The sequence below is a fragment of the Dendrobates tinctorius genome, unplaced genomic scaffold (assembly GCF_039654945.1).
Source record: "Dendrobates tinctorius isolate UK_male_01 unplaced genomic scaffold, ASM3965494v1 ptg000028l, whole genome shotgun sequence".
In the NCBI taxonomy this organism is placed as follows: Eukaryota; Metazoa; Chordata; class Amphibia; order Anura; family Dendrobatidae; genus Dendrobates; species Dendrobates tinctorius.
In genome coordinates, this window is record NW_027361696.1 from 92,361,800 (window position 1) to 92,387,264 (window position 25,465).

Sequence of the window (25,465 nt, forward strand, 5' to 3'; positions counted from 1 at the left end):
TTAAGTAATATGAATTGATGTTTTTGGCATTGAAATGGGCACTGTAGGTGTGTTTACTGTCCTCCACTCCCTGCCGACTTTGCTTCCCCACTGACATGCATTGGGTTTCGTGTTTCAGTTGGCCGATTTCGTTCGACCTGACTTTTGAGAAAGTCGGGTTTCATGAAACCTGACTAGACCCGAAAAAAGGCAAAGTCGCTCATCTCTAAGGCCTCTTTCACACATCAGGTTTTCGCCGTCAGGCGCGATCCGGCGCTTTTGACAAAAACCGGATCCGGCGAAATGCAATGCCGGATCCGGTTTCCCCCCCATTGACTTGCATTAGAGCCGGATCGAGCTGGATGGCCATGCGTTTCATCCGATTTTCGCCGGATCCGGCAATGTGACGCGATCCGGCGTCTGGAAAAAACGGCTACTGTAACGTTTTTTGTCTCCGGCGAAAAAGCCGGACACGCCGGATCCAGCGTGTCCGGCTTTTTCATACAATGAAAGCCTATGAGCGCCGCAATGCGCCTGATCCGGCGACAGCCGGATCCGGTGGCCGGATACGGTTTTTTGGTCTGAGCATGCTCAGTAGCTCTGCCCACAAGACATATATAAAAGCAAGACAGTGTGACCCTCAGCCACACCCAACATGCCACCCAAGCCAAGAACCAGGAGCAGGAGAAGGCAGCAGACATCTGCAGCAGCAGCACCATCAGCACCACCCCAAATGGAGCAGCATGCTGAACAACGGGAGGGGAGTCCAGCAGCAGATGAGAGACGGTAATTATCAAATCCCCCATTCCTCCAAACTAGGGCTATGGAATATCAAGATATTAATTGGCCCTTTGTTTCTCTTTATTCAACAGCCGCCCAATAGATGCAGCAGCAGCAGCAATGGCAGCAGCAGGAACACCACCCACAGCCATGGAGTCTGGCCATGAGGAAGACAGCACATCTTCTTCTGGGAGCCCTCCCTCGCATCGTCAGCGTTTGACGGTAAGTTTTTATTTCCAAAATCCATCATCTCTGGAATATATGTCTATTCATTGCCTTTTATTTCAAAACAGGAATCACAAGATGAAGAGGAGCTCCCAGAAGAAGAAGGAAGGGGTGGACAGACACTTGGAGTGGGCTCACAATTGGTAAGTTTTTTGCATCAAACGCAGAAACACAACATCACACTACACACAACACATAGAAAACAATGTTCTGCAGACCACACACAGCAAACAAATGCCTACATCCAAAGACATAACATTTTTTGTTTTCTTCTCAAGTCTTCCCAATCTGGTGCTCAGCCAAGAGGTCCTCGCAGTGCCTCCCAGGGTCGTCGGCGACAGCAATGCGGCGGTCACCAGCGTGTAAGTATAAATATTTTTGATTTGTTTTTTTTGCACTTTTTATTTCATTTCTTTTGTGGAGGCTAATTATGTTATTTTTGTCTTTTTCTTTAACAGCCTTCACAGCGTGCTCCCGACTCTGATGGTGAGGATGGAGGGATTGATGTGGACCGCCTCATCGATCTCGTCAGAGAAAGGGAGCCGCTCTGGAATATGGCTGACCGCCGCCACGCTGACCTTATCGTTACCTGACGACTCTGGGAGGAAATCTGTTCGCTCCTTGTGGACCGCTGGGAGGACCTCGAAGCTTGGGCCCAGATTAAAGAGCGTAAGTATATACAGTACCGGTTGCTTGATTTAAACCAGTGTTTCCCGAACTCCAGTCCTCGTGGTCCCCACGGATCATGTGTTCAGGATTTCTCTTTACTTTGGAAATCCTGAAAACATGACCCCTGGGGACCATGAGGACTGGAGTTTGGGAAACACTGATGTTGTATACTAACCACTTTGTCCTTTCTCGTTTCAGGGGAGAGAATTGTGAAGCGGTGGCGGTCTGTGAGGGATCGTTTCAAGAAGGAGTTCAATAAAGAGATGCGGGCCCCAAGTGGATCTGGAGGACGCAGGAGCAAGTACAAGTACGCAGGAGCCCTGTCGTTTCTCCGGGAGACAATGCTCACCAGAAGGTAAATATTACACACCACATGTGACAAAAAAATGTTTACATGTAACTTTTTTTTTTTCAGCCAGGGCCATACCATGTCACTATTTTAATTGTTTTTTTTTCTCTTTATTCCACAGCACGGTGAGCAGCACTCGGGAGCCTGCACGATTGGACCCTTCTGAGGCGATCCCTGAGGAGACCGGCACCGAGGGACACTTCGACCGCCCCGGTACATCTGCACCTTCCCAGCCTTCCCACACATTCGACCCATCTGTCCCATCCACCAGCACCAGCACAGGAGCATCGTGGCCGCCTACATTACATGAAGCTGCTGGTGAGGAGATCGCTTTCCCTTTACCCCACCCTTCTGCCCCTGCCACCTCTAGTACACCTGCGGGTACTGGGCGGCAGCGGCAGAGGGGTCAGGAAAAGAGTTATGCGCCAGAGTTCTTGCATCTGAATGCATCTTTCCAGAACTGTCTGAAAGTCTTGTCAGAGCAAATCTCCGCAGGCTTTCAGCAGATCAACTCCAGCATTCTGGAGGTGAAGACACTTCTGCAAACCATGCATTCAGAAGCAAGATCTTCGCCAAACCACACCTTTTTCAGGTCTGTTGTGGAGCGCATGGCAACACTATCTCCTACCCAGCAGATGCATGTAATGCATTCGTGCCACGGTGCTCTACAGCAGGTTACCTCCCAACCTCCACCTCCCACCACTGTAGTTCCTCCACCTGCACCCCCTCCAGCCACTTTCCATCCTCCCCCTCCTATTACATCTGCACCCCCTCCAGCCACTTTCCATCCTCCCCCTCCTATTACATCTGCACCCCCTCCAGCCACTTTCCATCCTCCCCCTCCTATTACATACCAGCAACCTCCCCAGTACCAGCAACCTCCCCAGTACCAGCAACCTCCCCAGTACCAGACATCTCCCCACTTCCAGCAACCTGCCCCGTACCAAACTCCTTCCCCGTACCAAACTCCTTCCCCATACAACTTTCCATCAACATCATCTGCTCCTACAGTCCCTGCCCAACCCTCCACTCCACCGCCCACCACCTCTTCTGCCTCCCACATGTCCACCCATTCTGTAGCTTTTTCCACACCATCACCTCTAACTGTTCCTTCCCCACCACGATCCCAGTCCTCTCTCCACACTCCCAGTGTCGAAGTGTCCCGCAGCCCCTCCAGCAGTATTTCCACCCCACACTTCACAGATTTATAATGTGTGTTTTTTAATAAAAATGGTCATTTGGTTTAAAACATTTATTAAAAAAGTTTTTTTCACTTTAAAAACATTTTACAAAAAAAAAATATTTTAAATAAAAGTTAAATTATCGTTTTACAATGGTTGTCTGTCATTTCTTTCTGCGGCGAACTATGTTTAAAAAAAAGGTTAAATACAGGGTATTTCAAAGGTAAAAAGGTATTCAAAACCAGGTATATAACTGTGGGTAAATTTTAGCTTTTTGCCACAGTTGTGTTCCTGGTTGTGTTTGAAGCAAAGTATTTCACCTAAAAAGTTGTGTTTATTGTTGGTGATTTCCTAACAATGTACACAACTTTTGTTAAAAGGTGAAATACTTTGCATAAAACACAACCAGGTACACACCTGTGGCCTAAAGCTAAAAATAGAGACCATGACAAGATAGCCAACTTTGGTTGGCAAAGGTATATACTGTTGGTACAGAAGGTACACAAGTTTGGTTGGGCACAAATCTTTCACACTCTGTCATCCTGCCAGTGTACTCTGCCTTGAGGTGACATAAAGTATAGTGCAAAATTGTCCCTCATTACTGAAACCGACACAGAACTTCTAGTGGTAATGTCATGGTAATCTTGCAAGGTGGTTTCTTCAGAGGTGTCCTCAATGGAAATGGGTTCCTTGCAGATAACAAAATTGTGGAGTACCACGCACGCTTTGATCACCTCGTCCACAGTTTCTGTCTTGAGGTTGATCGCAGTCAATAGGACCCGCCATTTGGCTGTCAGAATACCAAAGGTACATTCAACCATTCTTCTTGCTCTTGTGAGGCGGTAATTAAAAATGCGTTTTGGTCTTGTCAATCCTCTGCTAGAGTACGGTTTCAAAAGGTGTTCTGACAGCTGGAAGGCTTCATCCATTACACAGACAAATGGCATAGGTGGACCAGATGTTTGCGGCAGCGGTCTAGGTGGTGGGAACTGGAAGGTGTTTCCATACAGTTTACGCCCCATGGCAGACAGTTTGAAAACTTGAGAGTCATTGGAGCGGCCATAGGCCCCAATATCAACAGCAATAAATTTGTATTCCACGTCAGCTATGGCCATGAGCACAATTGAAAAATATTTCTTGTAATTGAAATATTCCGATCCCGATCCGGCTGGCTTTACAATGCGGATATGTTTCCCGTCCACAGCGCCCAAGCAGTTGGGAAACTGACATATCTGTTGAAACTTGTCAACTATTTCAATCCACCTCTCTGTTGTGGGCTCTGGTAAAAACTCTTCAGCTAAGGAGTCCCACAGTGCACGGCATGTGTACTTCACTATTCCAGATATGGTGGAAATCCCGAGTCTGTACTGGAAATGCAGTGACGAAAGGGATTCTCCAGTTGCAAGAAATCTGTGGGGAATTAAAAAACAATAAATTAGTTTTAAATCACAGCATTACATACCAAAACTCAGCTATAACACTTGGAGATACAAACTACCACCAACAAGATTGCAGCGAAAGTGTGCTCTGATGCGAGCATATCCAATAAATGTGGCTTACCTTAAAGTCACCATCAGACGCTCTGCGGGTGAAACAGAGAAGCGGCAATAGGTGTCCGCTTTTCTTATGAGGTGTGCAATGCGCTCCACCAAGTAATCAAAATTCTCCATTTTCATCCGAACATATCCAAAAAATTTATCCGGGTTTCGTCGAAGGTCCATGCAGAGTGTAGAATAGACCCCACGCGTCATTCTCTTGGCTGTGATGGGGTGGATCCACAAACGTTGTCTACGATGCCTGATGCGCTGCTGTCTCGCTCTCTCCTTCTCCAGAACAATCACCCTCAAACGATTCGCCTCCGCTATAAAATCCACCAAATTCTTCAAAATATTTCCAATCACAACATCCATCTTCGCCAGTAACTTGCTCTTCTCTCCAACCCGCACTTTCTCCTCTCCAACCTGTCAAAGAAGGGCTGTAGGAACACGCTATATATAGTTTTCCAGTAGCCAATCCCGTTCGGAAGGCCACAAGGGTCAATTTTAAAAACCGGATCCGGCGTAATCCGTCGAAAAACGGATAGAAAAACGGATGAACCGGATGAGACGGATCCGGTTTTTTCTGTCAAGAACAAGACGGATCCGGCAGAAAAACGGATCCGGCACATCAGGTTTTACAAAACATTTGCTGGATCCGGCGTTCCGGCACGACGCCGGATCGCGCCTGACGCCGAAAACCTGATGTGTGAAAGTAGCCTAATAGACACATGTTTTCTGAATAGAGGATATTCTGCACATACATCAACCAGAGCCAAACAAATAACTGACTCAAAAACACATGAATAATATCTTTCACAACAAAATAAATAATTTAATAATTACAATCAAAATAAACCTAGATTTTCCTTCAATTCAATACAGTAACAAAAACAACTACAGTTGTGGCCAAAAGTATTGACACCCCTGCAATTCTGTCAGATAATACTCAGTTTCTTCCTGAAAATGATTGCAAACACAAATTCTTTGGTATTATTATCTTAATTTAATTTGCGTTAAATGAAAAAACACAAAAAGAATTGTTCTAAATCCAAATTGGATATAATTCCACACCAAACATAAAAAAGAGGGTGGACAAAAGTATTGGCACTGTTCGAAAAATCATGTGATGCTTCTCTAATTTGTGTAATTAACAGCACCTGTAACTTACCTGTGGCACCTAACAGGTGTTGGCAATAGCTAAATCACACTTGCAGCCAGTTGACATGGATTAAAGTTGATTCAAAGTCTGTCCTGTGTCCTTGTGTGTACCACATTGAGCATGGAGAAAAGAAAGAAGACCAAAGAACTGTCTGAGGACATGAGAAACCAAATTGTGAGGAAGCATGAGCAATCTAAAGGCTACAAGTCCATCTCCAAAGACCTGAATGTTCCTGTGTCTACCGTGCGCAGTGTCATCAAGAAGTTTAAAGTCCATGGCACTGTGGCTAACCTCCCTAGATGTGGATGGAAAAGAAAAATTGACAAGAGATTTCAGCGCAAGATTGTGCGGATATTGGATAAAGAACCTCGACTAACATCCAAACAAGTTCAAGCTGCCCTGCAGTCCAAGAGTGCAACAGTGTCAACTATCTGTCGGCATCTGAATGAAAAGGGACTGTATGGTAGGAGACCCAGGAAGACCCCACTTCTTACCCCGAGACATAAAAAAGCCAGGCTGGAGTTTGCCAAAACTTAGGCTGGTTTCACACTTGCGTTTTTTTTCGCGGGATTTTAGCGCTAAAAAACGCATGCGTTTTTTTTTCCTATACTTTGCATGGGATGCGCTTATGTGCGCATACACATGCGTTTGTATGTGTTTTTGCGCACATGCGTTTTTTTGCGGTATGCATTTTTTGGGCGTCCGACTTGCCTCAAAAAACGCATGCGCGCGCAATGCGTTTTTTTACAGCAAGACACCCATTATAAGTCTATGGGTGCGCATATGTGCGCATTGGCATTCTTATGTATGCATTTTTTTGCACATGCGTTTTTTTTTGTTAACCATGGAATTTAGGGGTTTGGGTTAGAGTTAGGGTTAGTTAGGGTTAGGGTTAGGGTCAGGGTTAGGGTTAGTTAGGGTTTAGGGTTTGGGTTAGGGTTAAGTATGGTTTGGTTAAGGGTTAGGGTTAGGGTCAGGGTTAGGGTTAGGGTTAGGGTCAGGGTTAGGGTTAGGGTTAGTAAAATCATGGTTTGGGTTAGTGTGAGGGGCCACCTAATGTTTGAAAAAAAAGCAAACGCGGTAAAAATGCACTAAAAACGCATACAAACGCATAAAAACGCTGCGTTTTTTTCATGCATGCTCATAAAAATGCTTGAAAAAAACGCAGCAGTTGTATGCTTTTGTATGCGTTTTTTCAATGCGTTTTTTTGCGGGAAAAACGCGCTGCAAAAAAAAGCAAGTGTGAAATTAGCGTCACCTGAAAAAGCCTAAAACGTTTTGGAAGATTGTTCTCTCGTCAGATAAAAGTAGAGCTTTTTGGACAAAAGGCATCAACATAGAGTTTACAGGAGAAAAAAAAGAGGCATTCAAAGAAAAGAACACGGTCCCTACAGTCAAACATGGCGGAGGTTCCCTGATGTTTTGGGGTTGCTTTGCTGCCTCTGGCACTGGACTGCTTGACCGTGTGCATGGCATTATGAAGTCTGAAGACTACCAACAAATTTTGCAGCATAATGTAGGTCCCAGTGTGAGAAAGCTTGGTCTCCCCCAGAGGTCATGGGTCTTCCAGCAGGACAATGACCCAAAACACACTTCAAAAAGTACTAGAAAATGGTTTGAGAGAAAGCACTGGAGACTTCTAAGGTGGCCAGCAATGAGTCCAGACCTGAATCCCATAGAACACCTGTGAAGAGATCTAAAAATGGCAATTTGGAGAAGGCACTCTTCAAATATCAGGGACCTGGAGCAGTTTGCCAAAGAAGAATGTTCTACAATTCCAGCAGAGCATTGTAAGAAACTCATTGATGGTTACCGGAAGCGGTTGGTCGCAGTTATTTTGGCTAAAGGTTGTGCAACCAAGTATTAGGCTAAGGGTGCCAATACTTTTGTCTGGCCCATTTTTGGAGTTTTGTGTGAAATGATCAATGTTTTGCTTTTTGCTTCATTCTCTTTTGTGTTTTTTCATTTAAGACAAATTAAATGAAGATAATAATACCAAAGAATTTGTGATTGCAATCATTTTCAGGAAGAAACTGAGTATTATCTGACAGAATTGCAGGGGTGTCAATACTTTTGGCCACAACTGTATTACCAGATTACAAACATTATTTAAAAATTTATACCCATATATTGTATATGGATCACACTCTAAAAAATATTTTAGAAAAAGGATATCATTGTGTCCCCAAATGAGGAACTACCATAGGCAATATAATTTTACCAAGTGACCATATGAATAAAAATAAAATTTATTGTAAAGTTTATATTTCTACCAATTGGTTATCCACTTATGGTTCACATAAATGTGGCAAAATCCTATGGTTTATGCCCTTATATGTATTCAAATATTTACCTCTACTTCTATTAATATATATAACATAAATTCCTTTATAAATTGTGGTACCACACATACTGTTAGGGGACACAAAATGCGTATGTTTTCGTCTCAGCTGTCTGCTGCCAAATTGTATAGGGATTTTACGGCCGGAGAAATCACAAGACATAGACAGTGAAGTCGTGTCTCAAATGTGTTCTGGCTTATTGGTTTTATTTTATAGGGAGAAAAAGGGGGTTTTACCACACAGTATCTCATTGCCTTATCTCATAATTATTGCTTATAATCATTGCTGACGTCTGTCGCCCATGTCATTATCTATATTACTCTAATGGTTAATCACTTAGGTCAAGCTGACACCTGCCTTGCGCGTAATCTTCAAAGTCAATTAAAATGGTCAGCAATAAAGTTTATTAATGGAAGAATCATTACGGTTTTTCCATTTGCACAGTTGCACGTAGCATGTCAATCTTTGATCAATATGAGGTGAGTGGTACAGAGTGGTACTAGAGGCCATTCCAACATTATTATGTTTCTGTGATCTTTACATATGTTCAGCAAAGTGTCCATTTTGGATATCTTCAAAATCAAATATATATCCTTAACGATACTATATATGCCATTACTTGCAAAACATGCAAGTTGCAATATGTCAGCTGCACCTCTCTCCCACTAAGAAAATGAATATCAGAACATATTTACGATGCACAGAACAAAACCACTAGAAGTCTATCAGATGCCTCCCAACATTTTCCACATGTTTACAAGGGAAATGTCAGCGCCTTAAAGGTTAATGTCATAGAATAAACGGGGTGGAGATAGGTTGCAAGATTTGAACTATAAAGAAGTCTTTTGGATCTTCAGTTTGGATACTCGTTTGCCAAAGGGAAAGAATATTAGATCTGACCTTAAGTATATACAGTGGAGAAAATAAGTATTTGATACACTGCCGATTTTCCAAGTTTTCCCACCTACAAAGAATGCAGAGGTCTGCAACTTTAAGAGCAGGTACACTTCAACAGTGAGACACAGAATCTAAAAATAAAATCCAGAAAATCACATTGTATGATTTTAAATAGTTAAATTGCATTTTATTGCATGAAATAAGTATTTGATCACCTATCAACCAGCAAGATTTTTGGCTCTCACAGATCTGTTAACTTTTCTTTAAGAAACCCTCATACTCTGCATTCATTACCTGTATTAATTGCACCTGTATGAACTCGTTACATGTATAAGAGACACCTGTCCACACACTCAATCAATCACATTCTAAGCTCTCCACCATGGGCAAGGCCAAAGAGCTGTCTAAGGACACCGGGGACAAAATTGTAAACCTGCACAAGGCTAGGATGGGCTACAAGACAATAGACAAGCAGCTTGGTGAGAAGGCATCAACTGTTGGCACAATTATTAGAAAATGAAGGAAACACAAGATGACTGTCAATCTTCCTTAGTCTGGGGCTCCATACAAGATCTTGCATCGTGGGGTAAGGATGATTCTGAGAACGATCAGGAATGAGCTAAGAACTATATGGGAGGAACTGGTCAATGACCTGAAGAGAGCTGAAAAGACAGTCTCAAACATTACTATTAGTAACGCACTACGCAGTCATGGAATAAAATCCTGCAGGTTACACAAGTTTCTCCTGCTCAAACCAGCACTTGGCCAGTCCCATTTGAAGCTCGCAAGTGGCCATCTGGATGATCCATAATAGGCATGGGCGAAGGTCATGTGATCATATGAGACCAGAATAGAACTTTTTGACAGCAACTCCACTTGCTGTGTTTGGGGGAAGAAGAAGGGTGAGTACAACCCCAAGAACACCTTCCTAAAATTGAAGCGTGGTGGGTGAAACATCCTACTTTGGGGTGCTTTTTTGCAAAGGGGACAGGATGACTGCCCTGTACTAAAAGGAGAATGGATGAGGTCATGCATTGAGAGATTTTGGATAACAACCTCCTTCCCTCAGTAAGAGCCTTGAAGATGGGTCATGGCTTGGTCTTCCAGCATGAAAATAACCCAAAACACACAGCCAGGTTAATTAAGGAGTGGTTCTGTAAGAAGCATTTCATGGTCCTGGAGTGGCCTAGCCAGTCTTCAGACCTAAACCCAATTGAAATTCTTTGGCGGGAGATGAAACACAACGTTACCCTGCAAAAGCCCAGAAATCTGAAAGATTTGGAGATGATCTGTATGGAGGAGTGGACCAAAATCCTTGTTGCAGTGTGTGTAAACTTGGTCAAGAACTACAGGAAACGTCTGACCTCTGTAATTACAAACAAAGGTTTCTGTACCAAATATTAAGTTCTGTTCTTCTATTGTATCAAATACTTATTTCATGTAATAAAATGCAAATTAATTATGTAAAAATCATACAATGTGATTTTCTGTATTTTGTTTTTAGATTCTGTCTCTCACAGCTGAAGTCTACCGACGATAAAAATTACCGACCTCTGCATTGTTTGTAGGTGGGAAAACTTGCAAAATCGACAGTGTATCAAATACTTATTTTTCCCACTATATATTAAATTACTATATTTAATTTCTGTATATTTAATTATGTCACGCATTCTTTAGATTTGACCTCACAAATGTAATTTCTTCTTTTATTGTTATTAAATGGAGTCATTTAATAGAGGGAATATTGCTATGACTAAGAACATGTGTGGTCAAAAGTGCTTATGGTCTTTCCCTGTTCACACCTTGATCTTTTTTTCCCATGGAATTTTATCCATTGGGTTTTTATCATGGTTTAATAAAGAATTTTGCGTTTAATTACCCATCGTGGACCTGATGTTGGATTCACCCTTTTTTCTTTGAGCTTTGTAGAGTACTGTGTATATTATTCAAATTTTGAATAATACACCGTCGTCTTTTATAAGAAACTCTGTAACTTTGCGGATTCAGGTGACTAATTTATGCATTTTTTTATATATGTAAGTAACAATAATATCCTGCAAGATGAGAAAATGTTTCTCATCTTTAGTCATTTACTGCGGTTAAAAATACAGGACAGCAGAACGAGGGTTGACACTTTTATTATGCTAATAGTATGGTGCGGGATCGAGCTAGAAGGGAGCTGAACATTACATAGTTTAAAGGAGAGGGGGACGGCGACAATAAAAGGAAAATGTGCTAAGTTATTGCACAAAATTACAGGCTTTCTTCAGATACTTTATAATTAACGATACTAGGAGGGGTTTTTAGATATCACAGTGTCAGGTATAGGACATGGTAATAAAAATGCAAGAATATAAAAATAGGTTAAGCAGAGAAATCTGTTTTACACAATGTTTAACCCAAGGAAAAAAAAAGCTATAGTCATACGCAGAAATTGACCATGTGTGGTAGAGCTACATTTGTCTATACAGCAGGGACGGCTTTGTACGTTGGCACCACTTATTGTGACAAATCTATCTCTGGTGCTTTTTCTTTATACAGTTATTCCAAGCTTACTACAATCCCCAACATTGAAATTGCAGCACCAAGTGGGAAAGCTTATGGATTTATGGAAAACACAGGATGGGTAGACATGGTAGTGATATGCAAATGATGAAAAAATGGAAACTAATTTTTGAAAACCTTTCAATTTATTCAGCATTGAGTATGAACTGCACAGGCAGAAATCCTCGCACTTAAAGCCTTACTTGCTATTAGTGAGGTTACTCATGGTTGAAGAATATTCTACTGCGTTGAAAGTACTTTTGGCACAAAAATCATCAAGATCAGCTGCTGACAACTCCCATTTTAGTTGCAGAACACTGGCATCCCAGATGTGCTTGATGGCATACAAGTCCAGAGACGCTACATTTAGTACATTTAGGACGAGTAGGCAGCTGGCAGTAGCACAAGCAACATACCGCCTGGCATTGTTGTATAGCAAAATGGATACTTTTGAGAAATGACCATACCACTTATTCCACAATTGATTCATTTTGTACTGAAAATGAAATTGGACATCACATACCAAGCCTAAGGCATAAAACAGGGTCTGCACAAACCATCAGAAGGTGTTTGCACTACATTGGGCTACGAACCAAACATGATCTACAGGTGCTCCATTGACCTCACACCACCACTCTCAAAGGTTATTATAGTGCAATGAAAGATGGCAATGGAGTCGGGAATTGAGTTTTCTCCTTTCCAGCAATAAGTCCTGCTTTTGTCTTGGATTCAAAGATAGCTAAAAATTGGTCTTGAGACAATTTGGGCAACTCCACGAAGAAGCCTTCATGAGGGAAAGTAACACTGGTCCTGTTCCTGAGATTATGTTGCTAGGAGGTTTAATGTATGGTAGCCAGACATCTCAAGTCTTTATTCCAGGTACACTTAGGGCTTGGTCACAAGAGCGTATAACTCGGATGAGTGCTATCCAATGTTTTATAAGCTAGCACTAGGACCAATATTATGCTATGGGACAGTGCAGATATGTGTTTTTTTTCTCATGCTTATTTAAAATGAGAAAAAAATTTCAGCATGCTACGAGTGGCTCCACATATCAAACCATTGCGCACTCATTCAAGTCTATGAGTGCATATGAAACATCAGATTTATGTAGACACTGACAATTAGGTTCTCTGTTTTTTCTGCACCTCTTATATGATTCTAATCAGAGTTTGAGCTGGAATTCATTATCAGAATCTACCCAATTATTATGGAAGAGAAAATCATTACTGTGTGTAAGCACTAACAGCTCAGCATTACATTGAATTGGTCATGGAATCAGTCGTATAGCCATTTTTCGAATGTGTCCCAGGAGCCATTTTTCAACACGACAATGAGAAGCTGCATGTTGCTTTTAGCTATTGTGAGCAGTTTATTTGGCCTAAATGGCATGGCCTCCAGCGTCTTTGAACTTTTCTCCCATCGAGCACACCGGGGACATAATTGGCCAGCAATTGAAAAGGGAACTGCAAGCAGTGGATCTTGAAGATTAACATGCCCAAGTGCATTGAGCAATGCAGAACATTCCTCAGACAATATTCCATCATGCAGCATCAGCAGTTTTCAGAAAATTTCTCCTAATCAAAGCTATCACTTTCCAGAGCCCTACGCTTGTTCCAGTGTGCTGTTACATGTTTATATATAGTGATAATGGTGAAAACTCAGACCAAACAGTAACAGATCAAAACTCTGTGGCACCAGGACTAAGCACCTGACGAGAACTGTCACCGAAGAAGGAGCACCAAACCGTAAGCAACCAGGAAGTAAGGAGACCACAAAGCTCTGAGCTGCTCAAGAAACAACTTCAGAATGCGGTTTTAAGTGCTCATGCATGGTCATTTAGATGGATTTCCGCTCTAGTGGTGGGCATCTTTTGGGATATTGTTTGTTTGGCCTTTGTTCTATTAACATATGCAAACCATGCTAACAGTGTAGTAGTTTCTCTTCTGATGCCACATGCACAACCTTATGATAATTATGGTGTATGGAGTCTTGCCAGCGAGGTGTCAGCAAGTCCTAATGTAGCAAAGCAAAGAAGGCAGTTTTCATGGGAATGATCATATGTTTCACAATTCTTTCTATGGCTGCTGCACTATTTAGTTTAATAACTAACTTGATTCATTAAAGTCTTATATTAATGTTTTATGGGATTCAGGATTCAGAAGACAAATAAGGGAAAATTGAAAGAAATTATAGTCTGGACTTTCACTATACATGTTGTTGCTTAGACATCATCTTGATCTGGCCTTGGTGGTATATGTGACACCTCTTCTTGGTATGTCTGAGGAGGCCCTAGAAGTAAAAGTTTGCAAAGCCCAAGATATACCATCTCAGATATTTAAAAACTTGATAAATGAGTTGTATAAAATTTGATTTACTCAAATTTCTAAAAAAAAAATAAATTTGGCACTGGGAATTCATAGAGATGTCATGTCATGTAATAATATTTTCTAATTAGGTAAATACATTTTCTAGATAGCTAGTTCAAATTCACTGTTATAATTCTTTCTTGAAGGGGTTGCTCTATAAACAACAGTTAGCATATATCGACAATATAGATGATCACTGTACGATCACCTGAGGACTCTTAGTGATCCCAAGAACGTGGGTCTTAAAGTCCCTTTTGTAGCTGGAGCTGTAGTGTGTATGTATCTTCACCACTGCATTCACTGTCTATGGTCATTTGTACTTCCACTTTCCCAGCAATGAAAAAAAGTTGGTTTTCTAAGCAGAATACTGTTCCATTCTCACAAGAAACTTTGGATTTCCTTGGCCGCTGGAGGCCCCAGGATTTAGACTCAATCCTAGTGGAAGGCTTGTGGATAGGTGATAAATATTGGTTATGCATGTCTCTTTCTAACCATTTTATTTCTTCAATGCATTTAAAATAAAGAAATAATAATAAATATTTTTTACAAATAACTTTACTTAAAAATATCTCACCATGTTTGGTTACAGCTCTTTTACCATCCCATGTGTCACCATGGTTACAGACTGCAAACAAAAACTGTGTTTAATTTTATATGTATTGGAGAAACAAAAAAAAGTTGGTTGAAAGGTAGGTATTAAGCCTTTGCAATTTTTGTGGTACTTTGCATTTTATGCAAACCTCCTACATTGGATTATTAAGCACTGGAATGGCTCCATTAGTGAGGCCTTTTCGTTAGTCCTTTGGATTCTGAAGATGCTATATTTAGCTTTATTACTAGGTGTTGTTCGCTGCCGCTACACGTCTGCTTGGTGAACAACTAACAACCAGTTTTCTATAACACAGTTGCATAGAAAATCAAGTTGTGAGACCCCTAAAAATCATACAATGGGACCTAGAAAACCTGCAGTAGTAAATTCTGGAACCTACTGTAGCTCCCAGACCCTGCTGACCTGTGAAAGAGAGAAATATTAGGCTTTACTGCTAGAATTTTTATTTTATGATTCCCCCCTGTATTTCAGGTTATGCTGGCTGAGAGGCGTGGATCTGATGAACTGTATGCAATTAAAATTCTCAAGAAGGATGTAATTATTCAGGATGATGACGTGGAGTGCACTATGGTCGAGAAACGCGTTTTAGCATTGAATGACCGACCTCACTTTCTCACACAACTTCATTCAACATTTCAGACTGTGGTATGATATTTTTCAGATTTGTTATATGCTATATTTTTATTGCATGAATATCAAGAACGAGACAGAACAAAATGATGTAGTGTAAGACATTGGGTAGAGACAGAGCATCCACCTAATTGTTGATTGGTCTGTCATTTGACCTGTTGAGTAATAGTTACTGTGATTGGCTAATCCTTACTCACTGACGTATACAAGCTCCACCCCATGGAGTACTTCAGATATATGGAAAGACCTTACTAATGCTTTAAAAATGTCCTGAAAGCTTAATTGGAGCCATTATTTAAAGAAATTACTCCAACAACATTTATCATCTATCCATAGATGATCAGTAGAAGAAACCCTTATATCTTCTGTGTGTAGTAACCCAGAATGAGCATGCAGGACCACCTCTTTGTCCATTGTGTGGGAGCACAACCACTCTATTCACACGTTGGACACGGTATCTCATCGGTCACGGAGCACCCAAAGGTTGAATTCCTATTGATCATGAATAACATTTCCTGCGGATGGATAATAAATGTTGTTTTCTGGATAAATCTTTAGCTGATTTGTCCCAGAAGCATTAATTACAAGGTACTTCAGATGAAAAATGACATACATGGGCTGTGTACTTCTTTTCTGTTCATAAATGTCTAAATGTGGCGTAATATATTCAGGATATTCTGTTATTCTAGGATCGCCTTTATTTCGTTATGGAGTATGTGAATGGTGGTGACCTTATGTATCACATACAACAGGTTGGCAAGTTCAAGGAACCCCATGCCATGTAAGTGATTGAAGGCTAAGTGGGATGTCTGGTATAGGAAGTCTGTTTTTAAATGCCCTATCAGGAAATGTAAATTTATTTTTTACCAAATTGGGGTAATGCCCACAAGACTAGAGAGCAACTACAAAGATAGCTACATTCTCATGTTCTTGGGTACTCAGCTCACCCGTGCATTATGCAGGCAGCCCACTGATTTTAATGGGAGTTATTTAATGCAGGATAGCTGATTACTGGATGGTATGGGTATACGTTTACCCCCAGTCCTTTACACCTGTTGAGGTCGATTCTCATGTACGCAGCTCTCTCTATTCACCTTTTTGGGCAATATAGGGTTGTGCATTTGTCTAGCCAACTCACTATCATGCTGCTATTTTTAAGTGGCCATTTCACCTTGTTTGACCCCCAAATATAAGACATATTCTGTGCATTTTAAGAGTCTAGAGCATGGATTTGTTTCCCAGTTCTTAAGTTCCCATGAGATACTAGTCATTCCTTACGATATGTTGTGTCTATTTGTAGGTTCTATGCTGCTGAGATTGCCATTGGACTCTTCTTCCTCCACAATAAAGGAATCATCTACAGGTATCTAATAATATAATGCATTTTATATGTCTAAACCAAAGGCCATTGGAAATACCTGCAGTGTCATAATAAAGCAACGTATGGAAGAAATAATTTTAGTTTTGCCATTAGGATAACAAATTATGGTGATGTTAGATATCAAGACATAATAGTCCTTCACTGACACATTGTGAATAGTGATGAGCGAGTATACTCGTTGCTCGGGTTTTCCCCGAGCATGCTCGGGTGTCCTCCGAGTATTTTGGCGTGCTCGGAGATTTAGTTTTCGTCACCTCAGCTGCATGATTTGCGGCTGCTGGCCAGCCTGAATACATGTGGAGATTCCCTAACAATCAGGAATTCCTCACATGTATTCAGCCTGTACAGCAGCCACAAATCATGCAGCTGCGTTGACAGAAACTAAATCTCCGAGCACGCCAAAATACTGGGAGGTAACCCGAGCATGCTCAGAAACACCCAAGCATCGAGTATACTCTCATCACTAATTGTGAGGCATCATTGACTTGTCAACATCCCTTTGGCTTCTATTTCCATGTTTTTGCTTCACTTTGTCAGTGCAGCACCTATTCTCTTCGCTCACTGGACACATGGAAATAGATAACAATTGGGCATTACCTTTTAATGAAGAGAAATGCAAGTGAGTTAACCATATGATACCCAAATCCACCGACTTTATCAGCACCGACCGACCATCTAATATGATTTGGGGGAGGATAAAGATCAGGCATTTTCAATTAAGCTCAATACTTTTAGTCCCTGCAGATAAGTCACCACCAGAACTGTCTGACAGTAACTTTCCTTACTCTTTTCATAGAGAACACATGAACGCTAAGCTGAGTCAAGCGATCATATGTATGAATAGTCAGGAGAGATATATTTCGGCTGACAGCTGTATGGGGTGTATGGGACACTAAGTGTAAGATTCTAATATCTAAAGATCTGCATTGAAAATGCATGTTTGATATATTTTGTTCTCCTTTTTTGGAACTGTTATACTGTGGGACATTCTGTGAGGGCCATTATACATGTGTGGGCCATTATACAGTGTGGGGATCATAATACTGTGTGGAGGGCTATGGGGCTATTATACAATGTGGATAACATTGTACAGTGTGGAGGCCATTATACATTGAGGGTGGCCATTTTACTATTTGGAGGGCCAATATACTGTATGGGGGCCATCATATTGTGTGGAGGGCGGTATGGGCCTTATACTGTGTTGGTGTCACTGTAGGGTAATGTACTGTGTGGGAGAACTTTGGGGGCATCATACTTTGCCTGGGGTGTACTGTGGGGGTCATAATATTTTGCATATTGAGAGGACTGTGGAGGGATTCACCTTGTGAATATCATACTGTGATTGGGGGCAGTTTTAATTTTTTTTTTGGGGTGGGGGCGTCAATTAGGAGTTCTGTTTTGGGGTCCAGTGATTTCTATGTATGGTCCTGCCTATAATACTTACTAAAGGCTTTAGTTTTATCATAAATTAGATTATTCAAGTCCTCCTTGTTTTTTGCCCTGGCATCAAAAACACTTTTGCAGCAGACAGCATCAAATGACCGAAAATCAGTTTACAGAGCCCTGTAATTAATATTCAGCACAAAGCCGCACTCCGCTGCTTCTATTGTTCTATTGTAATGAATTAGACCTTTGCAGCAGAATATTCATGCTACCTGTGCATGCTTAGGTGCCTGAGCACATTGCTCCATTTGCTGCTGAGACATTTCAGTTAGATTGTTGATTGATATGTCAACAGATCTAATAAAGTGATCAGCCGCTTTGCTTCTTTTTGGGTATTCTTGACATCTTTCTGAGCTACAGATTCAACCAATTATTACAAAGGTAAGAAAAATTTGGGTTTATGAACATTTTTCCAAATCCAGGGATTGATTCATATGTGTTCTTATGCTCTTTTATTTTTATCCATCTTGTATAGATTTTTCAGGAAACGCGCTTGAAATTACATACAAGCAAGATGAACAAGAAAAATCTTTAATGTAGCCAAAAATGTACACAATATTATGCATTAAATTTATTGAACATTCATTCTGAAACTTTATTGAAATTTAAATAATGCTCTTTTTCACTTCATTGCTTCTCTTGATACCATTTCTCTTATAGAAGGCCTGTGGGTCTTCTCTGTGAAGCATCCAGCAGTAGTCCCTCATCATGTTCATGTTTCATCTACCTTGGTATTGTTGTTGCATCCACTTGATATCCTGATGAAATCTTTCTCCTTGCTCTTTGCTACCAGTACCAAGGTTTTCAGGAAAGTAGTCCAATTGGAATGTAGAAATTGTATCTTCAAATTCCTCAGACAACCAAAGGCTTTGAATTGCTTCAGCATGTTCTCCACGATAGATTTTGCATCTTTGTTGTTACCTAGAAATTTCTTCATGACTTCTTTAAAAGAATCTGAAGCCCTTTTCTCAACAGCTTTCCTATTCATTTCGAACACATCCACATCGTCCTTCAAGATTTCCAAATATCCAGACCCACAAAAATGCCTTCCTTCAGTTTTGATTAGGACAGTCCTTGAAACTTGCTATACAGGTACATAAAAGTCTCTCCTTCTTTCAGTAGATCTGTTACAAACTGCTTCATCAGTTCAAGCTTAATGTGGAGTGGTGGTAGGAGAACTTCAGTGAGATCAACTAAACTTTCTGCAACTCTGTTCTTGAGTCTAGAGTGCAAAGATGTTCTTTTGGCTCCAGTGATGAGTCCTATCCCAACTGTCCCATTTTTACAAAAAGCATAGGTACTTTGTGCATCCTCCTTGCTGCCCAAGGAGCAAAGAGAGAACTGTCAGGTCATCACATATTGAGCATTCTTGATCCTCATAGATTGATCCTCATAGTTCAGTTTATTGAGAATAAAGTCTAAATTCTTAAAGCTTTCATTCAAGTTCACAGAATGCCCTACAGGTGCTGAAGCATACTTGCTGCCATTGTGCAGTAACACAGCTTTCAGATTTTTTTCAGATGAAAAAATAAAAAGTCTCCAGTCACTCACATTGTGCTCAATGTTAAAAATTTTCTATCAGCTCAGGAACATCATTGCAATACACTAGAGCACCATTGTGAGAAAAGTATGGAAGGAATTCCTTTTCTCTGCTACTGTACCATGAAAAACATGTACCAGGAGCTAGAATGTTCTTTTCCTTTAGCCTAGCCCATAAAAGTTGTTTAGGAAGGTCCAAGTCCCTGTCTAAATCATTTAATTGGAGCTGTGAAAAGGGCTCTAGCTTGCTGAGACTTGTGTGAAAGTCTTCTTCAGAATCCTGCTCTTCATGTTCTGGATCTTCTGAATTTGGTGTGTCTTCAAGTTTCTTCAGAGGTGAAGGTACAGGTATTCCTGGACCATGAGACACAGGGTGAATCGCTGACTGGAGGTCCGGCTATATAATTTCCTTCTTAGTTTTAAGGTTGAATTCCTCCATGTTACACGTATAAAAGCAGCAGTCATCACTATGATTTTGTGGGTCCCTCCAGATCATATGCATGCTAAAATGAAATCTTTCTTTCTTCCTACTTTTGTAGTTCTTCTACACAAACAGAACTTTATTCATGTGACGCCCACAACTTGTCTTGATCACCTATTTTTACCCCAAAGCATGCATAATACACATTTCTAACAAAATCCGTAATATTCCTTCAGTGTTACTTCACTACAAAACTACCACAAATATAGCAAAAGTTGTTTGGTGAATTACGACACCCCAATGTAGCCATTTTGGTTACGTCATTAGAAACAAAAGCCAATTCCACCACAACCACTAAATATTGAAAGGAATCATGGTATGCATACCCCCTCACTCTTATGAACTCTGTCCAAAAGAAAATCTGTCTTTATTGCGCATAAAAACCAATCACAGTGCAGCTTTCATTTGTTATACTGCTGAAGTAAAATGAAAGATATGCTATGATTGGATGCTATGGACACTGTAGAAATCGCAGGAGCGTTGGATGCAGTGACAAGCAGGAGGCAGAGCAAGAGTTAAAGGGTTTATTACAGGGGATACTCCATGCAAGGAGAGAAAGAGCTAAGGGGGGAGTACAGTATTGAAACAGGGTAAGAACTAATGCTTATGTAACAGGTAAACTTAACAGTCTGATGGTTTCCAGGCAGGGGAAACTTGTAATCCCATGGTGGCGCCACAAGTGACACGTGAAGTCTCTGGCCTGATCCTGAAGTAAGTTGAGGCACTGTCTCCTGATGGAAGAGGTGTACCCTGTTTCTCCTAGGCGACATCTTGCGTTCCTGGGGTGACGTATGTGGTGGGAAGTAGTCTGTGGCACCGCCGGAGTGTGACTCAGTTCAGTGGCGGAAGAGGGGGTGAAGGGACCCGGCTCTATATGATTCACCTGGTCATACTTAGGCCGCACACCCACGGCAGTCAGGGGGACGGTGCGGGACGAATTCTCGGTGACTGGGGTGAGTGGGCACATTGATATGAGTTGCTCACAGTCAGTCTGAGCACAGGCTGGGGAGCTGCAGCGTGGGCCTGGATTACCACGTAGCTCCACGGAGTGAATCAACCTTCTCCTGCTGTGTGCTCTGTCTTCCCGCCAAGTGTCCTTTTTTTCCACGCACAGTCCCTTTTATCTCTGTCATGCCCCCTACAGTTGAGTGCAAAGGTCCGTCCGGGTCAGAAAGCTTTCCCCCTGGCAACAATGGTAACACCCAATAGTTCTGGAACTGACGCGAGAGAGGTACCACCGGCCCGGTCCATCTTCCTACAACACCACCACAGTCTTTGAAATCTTCTCTGCCCACAGCAGCCAAATATAGCTTAGAGTGAATTAGTTTCTAATCAATCTAATGACTCTAAAATCATCCACCAAAGATCAACCAAAGGGGTCAAAGTATGGTACAAAAAAAGCCTATGGAGTCAGAGTTTGTGAAAAAACTATATATGATGGAATTTTTTAGATATTTTTACTGAGTTCAGTGGTCAAAAGAATATGAAAATCACCTCTTTCCTTTCAAACAAGTTTACCCTTGCAGACCTACCAGTAACTGACCATATGGGCCACAAAAAAACAGAGTTGAGTCAACTGCAATTGTATAGAGCTATTGCCACATTGTCCTAGGGATTAAAGGGGAGTCATAGTTATTAACGGACATTTATAGTAATTCTTACAATATCAAGAAAACCCATTTGACTTGAAACATGGGAGCAATTATAATATAAGTCTATTGGATTTCAATGTGTTTGGAATAAAGAATGTAAATGTTTTCCTTCCTGTTGTAATGGGCTTCTGTCAGTGGTTGCATGGCAGCTCTAAAATGGCTACCGCAGACAGGGTTAGTGCAAGCCACTCCACTTACCGGATCCCAGGTGTTGCCCTGGCCTACATGATTTAACACCTGTACAGGGATCTGGACTTAAACTGGGGCCTCTGGGCTGGGTCCATGGAATAAGCTGCTGTTCGGTGGTGCAGACTGGCAGGAGTAGTCAGGTAGCTGGATCAGAACCAAAAGAGCAGGAAAAGAGCAAAAACAGAATACGCAAGAATAATCAGTAACAAGCCGAGGTTGAAACAGGAAACAAATACACTATGCAGGAGCTGAACTGACAGGACTGAAAAAGAGAAGCACAAGGCTATATCTGGCAGCTTCCAGCAGTAAGCTGGAAGCTTAAATACGGTGTGGTGCTTTCCAATTGGCAGAAGTAGGGAGTTGATAACTCCAGCTGGACAGCACACCCAGCCATGCTGCCAGACGGAAAGCCAATGTAAGTGTCAGCCACCCTAAACTAGTGGCTGGACAGAGTCTGCACCACCCAGAGCTTCTGGTTCTGACAGCTCTTCTATCACCAGCGTCGCCCACAGAATGAACATGTCGGCACCTGGCTACAGAATCAGACGCCAAAGGAGCAGGTCCTGGAGGAGATGTAACACCAGAGCAGCAGCACATTCGCTATTCTTTGATATATGATATTAATGATTAGTGCAATGCCCTTAAATATCACATGTTTTGCATTTTATAGTGCACATATACTATTAGTTATTTAGTGAAGAATTATAACATACCAGTATGTTCTGCTAACATATCTTGGGTCATTTACCTCAGTCCCTGAAGATATGTCTATTTTGTATGCAGAGACTTGAAGCTGGATAACGTTATGCTGGACGCCGAGGGACACATAAAAATCACTGATTTTGGAATGTGTAAAGAGAACATTTTCAGCGGTGCCACCACTCGCACATTCTGCGGGACCCCGGACTACATAGCTCCAGAGGTAATTAATTGTACTTCTATAAATCTGTCTGAGCTCCTGGAATCTGGGCCTGCATCTTTATTAAATTATTTCAAACAAGCAAACATACATTCATTCATGGCAGTCCTAGAATAAGTGGACAGTTTATTGTGAAATCCAACTGAAATCCCAATGGCTTCACTCAAATCACTGGGTCAACTGAAGCTAGCACTGTCAATGAATAAAGTCGGGGTGGAGCTAGCATCACACTGCCCACATTGCCGAGGGAAACTAATTTGCATAAAAACTTGTATGGTGAGTGTGTATAAAGTGGGCTTAGCTCCATATACACATTTGACATCTGCACCAAACAGCCGTCATCATTTATCACTATACTGGTGCTGCTATGGAACCCATCTGTTTCTGTGCTTTATAGGAGATTATTATTTTCACCATTTTCTGCAGTATTAAAGTGCAAAAAATGTAAGGATGGCACGCCCCTTAGACCCTGTTCACACTGCACTCTGTAGTGTGTTTAGGTTCCTCACCATAGACTGCAATGATGTGTTTTTTTTTTTTAAAGTTTCCCTAATTTCGGTCAGGGACAGAAACAAAGCAGACTATGTTTATGTGTCTGTCTAAGGCTGGTTTCACATTAGCGCATTTTCAGCGCGCGCACGGCCGGGGGTAGCTCCGCCCCCGAGCCGGCTCTCTGCCCGGCGTGCCCGCCCCTTCCTTGTAGCGCCGCCTCCTAGCGCACAGCGGCGCCTGCGATCGGCGCACCCTATCTTTAGCATAGGGTGCGCAGATCGTGCGCAGGCCGTGCGCTAGTTGCGCTTTGACCTGCGCTGCGCACTTTTGACGGTGCGCCGTGCGCGCCAAAATCCGAAAAGTTTGATTTTGGCGCGCACGGCGCACCGTCAAAAGTGCGCAGCACAGGTCAAAGCGCAACTAGCGCACGGCCTGCGCACGATCTGCGCACCCTATGCTAAAGATAGGGTGCGCCGATCGCAGGCGCCGCTGTGCGCTAGGAGGCGGCGCTACAAGCAAGGGGCGGGCATGCCGGGCAGAGAGCCGGCTCGGGGGCGGAGCTACCCCCGGCCGTGCGCGCGCTGAAAATGCGCTAATGTGAAACCGGCCTAAAAGAGGGGCACTGTAAAAAATAAAAACACAAAAAGGCCCCATGGGGGATTCATGTTATATCTTGTTTTAGGTAGATTCAGGAGTAAACTTTGACTTAGAAAGGCTAATAAAAACTATATAAAAAAATTAAAAAAGAGTAAAAAAAAAAAAATTCATATAATTCACCTTCAGCAAAAAAAAAAATAAAAACACAGAAAGGCCCCTTTGGACTTAGGAAGGTTGATAAAATATATATTAAAAAAAGTAAAAATAAATAAAGAAAAATAAAAAACTGAAAGTTCATATAATTAACCTTTTCTCTATCTACATAAAAATGGTTTAACCTCATCTGTACAAGTCAGATCTTTCAAAGTACAAAATTATTGAGCCCATATGGTAAATTAGGCATTGTACAGTTTTTGCTCACCTGCCTCCCAGAAAAAAATGGAAAAAAAGTGATTAAATAGTCGCATATAGCCCAAAATGCTACTAATAACAGTAATAACAAAAACAATAAATAAAATAAATAAAAAAAATATAGTTTGTTATCACTCTTTTTGTTTTTACGGTGTTATCACAATTAACACCGTAAAAACAAAACTCAAAAAATAATGGCAGATTTTCTTTTCATCTTTTCACTGCACTTTTTTTTCCTTCAGTTTTTTAGTACATTATATGGTGAAGTAAATTAAATTATGGAATTCAAACCTGCAACTCAACAAAAAATAGCTTTTTTACAGCTTTATTAATGGAAAAACAGGTAAGGCTTTTGAAAAAAGAGGAAGAAACAACAAAGGCTCAAAAATGAAAAATTGGCCTGGTGTAGGGGTGGTGGTGTGGGAGTTTAACCCCTGTCCAACATCGGACGTAAATGTACACCGATGTTGGCCTCCCTTTGATGTGGGCTCTGGCAGTGAGCCCACATCTTTCCCAGCACATTTCAGCTGTTTTGAACAGCTGACGTGCCTTGAACAGCTGCGGGTGGAATCGCAATCCACCCGCGGCTATTAACCCGTTAAATGCTGCTGTCAAAATCTGACAGCGGCATTTAGCATGCATTTCTGGCAATCGCGCCGGAAATCTGCCCATCAGTTACCACGTCACGTGATCTTGGGTCATTGATGAATTGGCATGACAACCAGAGGTCTTCTACAGATTATTGCCTGCAGCTTCTAGTCTTCCATGGAGACTATTGAACCATGCAAAACGTAAAAAAAGTTTTAAAAAAAATATAAAAAAAATAAAAATTCAAATCACCCCCCTTTCGCCCCATTCACAATAAAACAATATAAAAAATCATACATACACTTATTTGGCATCATCGCGTTCAGAATCGCCCCATCTATCAACGCTAGAATTGTTTTTTTGGTCGCCGCAACAATGCATTAAAATACAGTAACAGGTGATCAAGAGATCATATCTGCACCAAAATGGTATCAGTAAAAACATCAGCTCGGCATGCAAAAAATAAGCATTCATCCAACCCAAGATCATGGAAAATGGAGA

General features: G+C 41.5%; 1 protein-coding gene across 2 annotated transcripts in view; it reads left to right on the top strand.

The window, feature by feature from the left end:
- LOC141085633 (protein kinase C gamma type-like) overlaps window positions 1-25,465 on the top strand; it is a 779,251-nt gene that overhangs the window by 703,062 nt on the left and 50,724 nt on the right. For both annotated transcript variants that reach the window (XM_073571170.1, XM_073571169.1), the window contains 4 exons: window positions 15,114-15,287; window positions 15,962-16,053; window positions 16,573-16,635; window positions 22,741-22,879. In XM_073571170.1, coding sequence (XP_073427271.1) covers window positions 15,114-15,287; window positions 15,962-16,053; window positions 16,573-16,635; window positions 22,741-22,879 — 468 coding nt within the window. The remainder of the gene's footprint in view (window positions 1-15,113; window positions 15,288-15,961; window positions 16,054-16,572; window positions 16,636-22,740; window positions 22,880-25,465) is intronic.